Source organism: Mastomys coucha, unplaced genomic scaffold (genome assembly GCF_008632895.1).
Source record: "Mastomys coucha isolate ucsf_1 unplaced genomic scaffold, UCSF_Mcou_1 pScaffold15, whole genome shotgun sequence".
NCBI classification, from domain to species: Eukaryota; Metazoa; Chordata; class Mammalia; order Rodentia; family Muridae; genus Mastomys; species Mastomys coucha.
The window spans coordinates 105805528-105814556 of NW_022196897.1; the positions used below are offsets into that span (position 1 = coordinate 105805528).

Genomic DNA, 9029 nt, shown 5'->3' on the forward strand with positions numbered 1-9029 from the left:
AAAAAAAAAAAAAAAAAAAAAAAAAAAAAAAAAAAAGAAGAAGAAGAAGAAGAAAAAGAAAAGAAAAGAAAAGAAAGAAGAAAGAAAGCTAAACAGCCAGATATGGTGACACAAGACTTGGGAGCATTTGGGAGCTGGAAGCAGGAAGATGGCTCAGTGTTCAAGGCTAGCCTAGGATAGAGTGAGAAGATCTTGTCTCCATTAAACAAAAAAGAAACACCTAAAAAGACTAAGAAAGGGCTGGCGAGATGGCTCAGTGGTTAAGAGCACTGACTGCTCTTCCAAAGGTACTGAGTTCAAATCCCAGCAACCACATGGTGGCTCACAACCACCCGTAATGAGATCTGACACCCTCCTCTGGTGTGTCTGAAGACAGCTACAGTGTACTTATTTATAATAATAAATAAATCTTTAAAAAAAAAAAGACTAAGAAAGCATCCAGTATCACTCAGCAGGCTGGCAGAATAGATCGCATAACCCTCCCCTTTTTGCCATATCATCTTTTAAAAATGAGTTGATAACAGCCAGGCATGGTGATGCACACCTGTAATCCCAGGGATAGTGAGTTACAGACCATCTAGGGCTACATAGCAAGACTCGGTCTCTAAATAAATAGTGCTAAAATAATAAAGGTGAACTGTGATAGCAGTGTGCTGTGAAAGATTTTGGCCTTTTCTTGAAGACCCAGCATTTTTTTGAGTGTGTGAGTGTCCCTGGCTAACTGATTTCCCAGGAGCTGGCACAGTTCTCTTCAGGTAGCCCCTTCCTCACTCCTCCCTGTTTTCTTTCTGTCACATTTCGCAGTATTCTGACCTTGCATTGTGCCGTTCTCTTGTCACAAAACTATTAGATTATTTCATAGTTAACACATTTGAGATTGTGTGTCCTTCTTGAAAGTGTTGATAGAGAATACAAGTTTCTAAACCATAGAAAGGTACCTGTAGATGATCTTAGGAGAGTCTGTGTGTTATGCTTGTCTCTCAACATGTAACCTCTCATCTTCTGCTCCCATGCTATTTCTGTCTGCAGCCATACTGTCTGTCAAGATGGTCATAGACTCATAGACTCTTAACTCTATGAAAGCATGGGCCCAAAATTAAATGCTTATGGAGGTCAGTTGATTAATGGAGTTTCGGCTGAAGTCCAACTCACTGTTAGGTCCAGTGAGTTCCCAAACTGATCTGGAGTTATTTCCCCACTTCCAGAATGTATATTTGGGATAAATATACTTAGAAGTTGGCAGAGTTCCCATACTGGTTTCCTGACCTGTGGCGTGAGGGCTGTATGTTTTGAAAGGCCAAATGGAAGATATCAGAGTTGCCTCTACCAGGAAAAATAGTGAATCAAAGACAGTTCTTATCAAAATCAAATAAAATCAGAAGATATTTATTCTTCTGTTTTATTTATTTAGTTTTTATATTTATATAAATATTTTATTCTACTGTTTTAATGTGTTCTTTGTGTTAGATGCAGTTGTGGACATAATATTATTTTTAGTTCCTTGTGTATGTTATTTCAGTGTGCTAACTTTTTGTAACATACTATACTTCCCCTGTTTATTTACCAATAGGAGATGTTAGATATATCTAGGAAAATGGCTCCTTGCTTTGTGAACTTTTCCAGATTACAACAGATCTCAGATATTCAAGCTGAAATCTATCAGGTAAATTATGAACTTTTCACTTCTACTTCTCTATTTAAAAGCTGTATAGTATGCTGGGATGTATTATAGAGAAAAATGTGGGTGCTTAGGATACAAAAGGCCTTGGGTTTGATGCCCAACTTTAAACTAAAACAAACAAAACACTTCTTAATTGGTTTGAATAGTATTCTTTTGAAATTAATACACTGCCTAGTGTATGGCTGATCTGGGTCTTTTCTATTAGTTAATTGTAAAACAGGAAGTCAAGATACCAAAATGAAAGCTCCAGTGATTTTCCTGGCTTTCATGTAAACTATCCTTTCATACCATTTAAGGAATATATTTATGTCTTGTACCATGCTTCTGTAGCTTGTCAATTTTTATCAGTGTTTTAAGCTTCTAACTTTGGGATACTTTCTGAGTGAGCTAAAGTTTACTTTTGTTCCTCGCATAGAACAATCTGGAAATTGAACTTCTGAAGCTAGAAAAGGATACAGCAGATCTTATTCATCCTTCCTATTTGGGTAAGTTTGCTTAAGAGAACAATCAGTAGGATTCAGCTTGCTCTTGAATTATACTAGCATGTAAACATTGCCCCATAGACACGCCCTAACATGTCTTCAGGGTTTTTGTTGTGTTTTATTTTTTAGGTAGGGTCTTACTATGTAGCTTTAGCTAGCCATGAACCAGTCCAGTTGACTTGACTAGTGGAAACCGAATACAGACATGGCCCGGCTGGTTCCTCTGCTAATCTGGGGCTTAATGATGTACAAGGAAAAAAAGATTTACTTCACTCACAGGTTTGTAGATTTGGAGGGACACGTTAGCTCAGCTGTAGTGATGCCATTCCAGCACTGGAGGTCTTGACAAGAAAGATCACATTGCAGGACAAGAATTCAGAGAATCCAGGGATCAGTCACACTCTTTTGTAACATTGGTTCCAAGAAGAGCTAACTAGTAATCAGAAACTGGACAGAACTAAGTTTTTGTTTATGTTTTTTTGCCTTGTTTTGTTTTGAAGTTCAAGCAAGTAGAGTTTAAGAAGTAGAATAATGAGCTGACTCATTGGTTGAGAGAACTGGCTCTAGGGACCAAGGTTCAATTCCCAGTACCAACATAGTATCTCACAGTCATCTAACTCTAGTCTCAAGGAATCATGTCCATGGGCACCAGACATGCACATAATGTATGCACATTGCATGTAGGCAAAATACACATAAAAGTAACATTTTTAAAAATAGTAAGATAATAGCACTCTGCAGCAGGAAGGGTTTTGTTTGTTTTGTTTTGAGATACAGTCTCACTACGAAGTCCCGGCTAGCACTATGTAGACCAGGCTGGCTTTAAACCCCTGAGATCCACCTACCTCTGCCTCCTTAACATTTTGACTAAAGTCATGTGCTACCTTACCTAGCAGGGAGGGGTCTTGAAAATTAGTTGAACTAATAAAACTTTTGAGGAAAAAATTCTGAATTTGAAACATCCTATAGTTATGTAAGAGAATGTTCTTAGAATAAAGGTTTTTTTTTTAAAGATTTACTTATTTATTATATGTAAGTACACTGTAGCTATCTTCAGACACCCCAGAAGAAGATCTCATTGCAGATGGTTGTGAGCCATCATGTGGTTGCTGGGATTTGAACTCACGCCTTCAGAAGAGCAGTCGGCACTCTTAACCACTGAGCCATCTCTCCAGCCCTAAAATAAAGTTTTTAAGACTCAAAGATGTGTGCTAAATAGCTAAGCAGGTAAAGACATGTGCCATCAAGCTGAATGCCTTAGTTACTCCCTAAGACCCACATGGAAGGAGAGAACCAAGTCCTGAAAACTGTTCTCTGACCTTCACATTGGTGCCGTGACACACATGTGGGCACTCCTGAGAGCACACACATACACGTGCTGTAAATTTTTTTCTAAGGAATAAAGGCCATGCTGTCTACAATCTACTCTCAAATAGGTCCTTTTGAAAACAAAAGGGGTGTGTGGATGAGGAGGGAGGAAACAATGTTAAAATTGATGATTGTCATATGGTTATTATACCATCATATAATAGGCACTGGATTTAAAAACCAAATAAAAAGTAGATTCGAAAAACACAGGAAGAAACCGGGCAGTGATGGCTCACGCCTTTAATCCCAGCACTTGGGAGGCAGAGGCAGGCGGATTTCTGAGTTTGAGGCCAGCCTGGTCTACAGAGTGAGTTCCAGGACAGCCAGAGCTATACAGAGAAACCCTGTCTCGAAAAACAAACAAACAAACAAAACAACAACAAGAAAAACACAGGAAGTAATTTAGTACTATAGTTTGGTTGTTGGTAGGAAACATAAGAGAAAATAGTTGAAAATAAAGATAAAACTTGTGTTACTAAAGAAAGCAAAAGTAAGAAAGATGTCTACAGAGATTGTGGGGTCAATTTATTTTACTTATTTGTTATCTGCTTTTGAGATAAGGGTCTCTGTTGCTGTTGCCTAGAGTAGGTCTGACTCTGTCTTATTTGGGGTTTTACTGCTGTGAACAGACACCAGGACCAAGGCAAGTATTATAAAGGACAACATTTAATTGGGGCTGGCTTACAGGTTCAGAGATTTGGTCCATTATTATCAAGGTGGGAACATGGTATCATCCAGACAGGCATGGTATAGGAGGAGCTGAGAGTTCTACATCTTCATCTGAAGGCTGCTAGCAGAATACTGGCAGCTAATATGAGGGTCTTAAAGCTCACACCCACAGTGACATACCTACTCCAACAGGGCCACACCTTCTAATAGTGCCACCCCCTGGGTGGGGATCCTCTGGAAAAGCAATAAGTGGACTTAACCACTGAGCCATCTCTGCAGTCTCCAAGGAAGACATTTTTAACAGTTCTAAAACATACTTTTCCTGTTGCTCACTGTGGTTGCCATCTCTGGTTTATGTAGTTGAGAAATGTGATGTTCTACAAAACATGAATAATCATCTGGAAACAGTGCTAAAAGAGAAGCAGACCATCAGGCAAAGACTGCTGAGACCCCAGTGCCAGGACAACTTGCCATTGGAAGCTGTTTATCACAGGTTAGACCAAAAAGCGGAAATGGAGAATTATGCATGTCTTTTTAAGGTAGCTTTTGTTTAGCCTGGTAATTATGTTGTAGCATAATTCATAAAACAGTGTATTATTGATTGTATTTATTAGCATTACTTATCTTGCTGCATTAAACTGGAAAGTGTCCTTTCTTTTTTAAATAAAACTGGTAAAAAGAAAGGGCCAGCCTGGCTTACAGATTAAGTTCCAAGACAGTCAGGGCTGTACAGAGAAACCCTGTCCTGAGAAAACACAAGAGAATCAAAAACTCAAGCTAGCCATGGTGACACACACCTTTAATCCCAGCACTAGGGTGGCAGAGGCTGGACCTCTGAGTTTGAAGCCAGCCTGGCCTACAGAGCTAGTTGCTAGTTTTAGTACTGTCAGCCAGGGCTACATGTCAAGACCCTCTCTTAAAAAGATAGAGAGGGGGCTGGAGAGATGGCTCAGCGGTTAAGAGCACAAAGTACTCTTCCGAAAGTCCTGAGTTCAAATCCCAGCAACCGTATTGTGGCTCACAACCATCTGTAATGAGATCTGACGCCCTCTTCTGGGGTGTCTAAAGACAGCTACAGTGTACTTACATATAATAAATAAATCTTAAAAAAAAAAAAAAAAAAGATAGAGAAGATGGGGATCAAGGGTTACAAAACCTGGAATTTTTTTTTTTTTTTTTTTTTTGAAACAGGGTCTGATATAGGCTGGCCTCAAATTTGCTGTGTAGTTAAGGATGAAAAAAAGTGGACGTTGGACTTTGTTCTTGCCTCTACATTAATGTATCTCAGTCTCAGTCGAGTGATTTAAAAACAGAACAAAGAACAACAAAAGACGAGCTGAGTAATGACTTTGGAGATCTTACCAATGCAGATTCAGAGAAATTCTGTGATACTTTTCAATGCAGTGTGTACAGTGTGTATCCCTGGTGTCTTCTCAGTTGTCTGAACCAATGTGAGGTTTTTTTTTGTTTGTTTGTTTTTCGAGACAGGGTTTCTCTTTGTAGCCCTAGCTGTCCTGGAACTCACTCTGTAGACCAGGATGGCCTCGAACTCAGAAATCCACCTGCCTCTGCCTCCCAAGTGCTAGGATTAAAGGCGTGCGCCGCCACCACCTGGTATTCTTTCTCTTTTGAGATAGAGCTCAATATGTAGTACTGGCTGGCCTAAAACTCACTATGTAGACCAGGCTGATCTCAAAGTCACAGAGCTCCTCCTGCCTCTGTTTCCCAAATGCTTGGAATAAAGATGTGCTGCACACCCAGTTACATTGAGTTAGATTTTAGTTATCATGAATATGTATGTGTCTTTCCATTTTTTTTTTTTTTAAATCTTTTGCTCTTTTGAGGCAATGTTTTTCTGTGTACTTCTGGCTGTTGACAAGTCTGTAGATTAGTCTGGCCTTGGACTCACAAAGACGTACCTGCCTCTGCCTCGTGATTGCTGGGATTAAAGATGAATATCATGATGCCTAGCTTATTCCATTTTTCTGTTTGCATGACAACCTAAGTTTTGCCTTAGGTAAAAGAGAAGAACCTTTTTTACTACTGATAATTCCATTAAAAGGTTAATGATACTCATTAGATTTACTTACTTCAAATTAACAGTCCTAATTAAAGGAAAAAAAAACGAAAACAACTAAAGAAGAAAGTTATTGTTTTTCTCCCTGTATTACTTTTCTGTCCCAAAATACCTAACAGAAGCAACTTAGTTAGAGAGAGGTTTGACTTGGCTCACATTTTAAGGTAATACATACAACATGGTAGGGAAGGCATTGTGGCTGGGGCAACTCCATCTGTGGTGGCAAGAACTTGCAGCATGGCTTGTTTACATCATGATGGATTAGGAATTAGAGAACACCTCTAAGGTCTGTCCCTAGTGATCTAATTAATCTATAGGTGCCCCAAAACTCCAGTAAGTCCTCAAACAGCATCACCCAATAGGGACCAAGTGTTCAAACACAGGAGCCTATGGGATAAATTTATATTCAAGTTATAACACTCTCTTTCAGATATATGGTACATATGTTGGATCTGGCTGTGATTTTCATCGAGAAATTGGAAACCCATCTTGAAACAGTTAGAAATAGCCCTCATTTAGATGCAAACCTACAGAAAGTGGTGAGTATCATTAATATAGCTGCTCTCTGTTCTTATACTAGGATCTCAGCTGTATTACCTTTTACCCTTTTGGCCTTGGTTTTATTTTTTAGATAGTCTCATGTAGCTCAGGCTAGCCTTAGGCTCCTAAGATACCAAACAAAGCAGTGTATTTCATCATGACACTCTCATATGGATGTGTGATTAACCTTTGTCCTAGTGGGTTCTCCTCTGTAGCTGTCTTCTCTCATCTCCTTCTAGCTCGCCTGGCCCTCTCACTTCCTCCAGACAGAGCCTCTCATTGTTTGCATGTCACGTGGACTGTTGTTACTCTTCCACTCTGGCCCTCAGCCCTTCATGTCTGAACACTGTCTCCCGTTTACTTTCACAGCACACAGACACACAGACCATTCAAATATAGAATATACATATGAGACAAGACTTACCATGTTTGTCTTTCTTCACTTGGCTTATTTCACTTTGAGTTAGTCATTATTAAAATCATGAAACAAAAGAAAAACAAACATTTTCTTAACCAGGCATGGTGTCCTGCACCTATAATTGTTAGTAATTGTAATGGCCAGGGTGTTACACAGAGAAACCCTGTCTTTAAAAACCAAAATTTAAAAAGAGATGTATTTATTTATTCATCTATTTAGGCAGGTTCTTACTTTTTAGCATAGGATGACCTTGCATTCACTATATGGTTCAGGCAGACCCTGACTCAGCCTCCCAGTAGACTAAGAACTCTTACAAAGGATCTTTATCTTGGCTCTTGTCTTACTCCTATCTACAGTCTTTTGATGTCTAAATGGAATTATGCATCTCCATCCCGATCCCACCTTCATCTTTCTCCCTAACCCCATCCCAATCCACAGTCTTAAGGAATTTTTGCAGTAAAGGACTGGAAAAAGATCAGATGCTAATTTTTGAAGTATTTATTTCTGTAATCAATAACAGGTTTTTTCTATTTTTCTTTATTTCAAATGTTACAGAGCAAAGCTTTAGCCAAGATGGACATTTTGGTGAACAAGACAGAAGAACTGGCAGAGAATATACTCAAGTGGCGAGAACAACAAACAGAAATTTCCTTGTATATCCCCAAAATGCTAACTGAAGAAAGTCATCTTCATGAACTTGATATAGTATCTCCTTTACCTTTTTTTTCTAAGACTCACACTGAAACCTCTAATGCCAAGTGATGCCATCTTTACTTTTGATTAATTATATGTAGTCAAAGAAGTTCGTTTCTAGATTGTTATGACAGGGATATTGATAGGTTTTGTTGCTAGCAACACAAAAGAGCCTTCTTAATATTGGAATAGCAGAGCCAGGAAGATGTCTCAGTGGGGAAAAGCTCCTGCTTCAAGCCTCCCAAACTGAGTTCAGTCCCTGGGATCTACATTATCAGAAGGGGATCACTGATTCCCACAGATATTCCATCCTATGATGTCCACACATGTGTCATCATATGTATGTGCCTATACACACAAAAATAGAGAAATAAAAAAGAGAGAGAGAGAGAGAGAGAGAGCACATTGATCAGCTATGGGGCTGGTGAGTTGGCTCAGTGGATAAGAGCACTGGCCGCACTTCCACAGGTTCTGAGCTCAATTCCCAGCAACCACATGGTGGCTCATAACCATCTATAAGGGGATCTGATGCCCTCTTTGGCCTGCAGATGTATGTGCAGCAGAGCACACACATTGAATTAAAAAAAATAAAATTAAAATTAAAAAATGATCAACTATATGTATGATAATTTATTATAAGTGAGTTGAAAATTCTTCAGACAGAAGATTTTGTATTATGGTTCTGAATTAAATCTTTTTAAAACATTTCAGGAATGTTCCTGAATCTAAAACTGTCATGATTACTCCTGTGAGATTGAAGAATAGCTACATACCAGAACTGTTACCCTTTGAAGATTTCATAAAGTGGTGGTTCCTTGGCTGACCCACCTCGAGACTTACATAATAAGAGGATGAGAAGGGCTCAATGGGATCAGACTGTACAGTGTAGTTTGTGTGGGATACTTGCTTTCCTTCGGAGAGCCTAGGATGTTGGTCCATACCAAGTAGAAAGTTCCTTTGGTACTGGTCCCTGGCAGCTTTGCAGAGCACCTCGTCCCTAACAGGTTTTGTTTTGTTTGTTTGTTTGTTTTTTTCTTTTTGTTTGTTTTGTATTTAGTAGAGTTTAAAATCTTGGCTCTTACTGTAGTACAAGCCCAAAAT

The 9029-nt window shown here is 39.0% G+C and overlaps 1 protein-coding gene across 2 annotated transcripts in view; it reads left to right on the plus strand.

Moving 5' to 3' along the window:
* Positions 1–8548, plus strand: part of Haus2 (HAUS augmin like complex subunit 2) — a 10213-nt gene extending 1665 nt beyond the window's left edge. Inside the window, exons 2-6 of one of the 2 annotated variants that reach the window (XM_031371619.1) lie at positions 1571–1663; positions 2097–2166; positions 4561–4693; positions 6708–6816; positions 7791–8545. In XM_031371619.1, the coding sequence (XP_031227479.1) occupies positions 1571–1663; positions 2097–2166; positions 4561–4693; positions 6708–6816; positions 7791–7997 (612 nt within the window). In that variant the 3' untranslated portion in view covers positions 7998–8545. Of the gene's footprint in view, positions 1–1570; positions 1664–2096; positions 2167–4560; positions 4694–6707; positions 6817–7790 lie in introns of both variants that reach the window. The other variant, XM_031371620.1, reaches the window with a different exon arrangement.
* Positions 8549–9029: the final 481 nt, after the last annotated feature.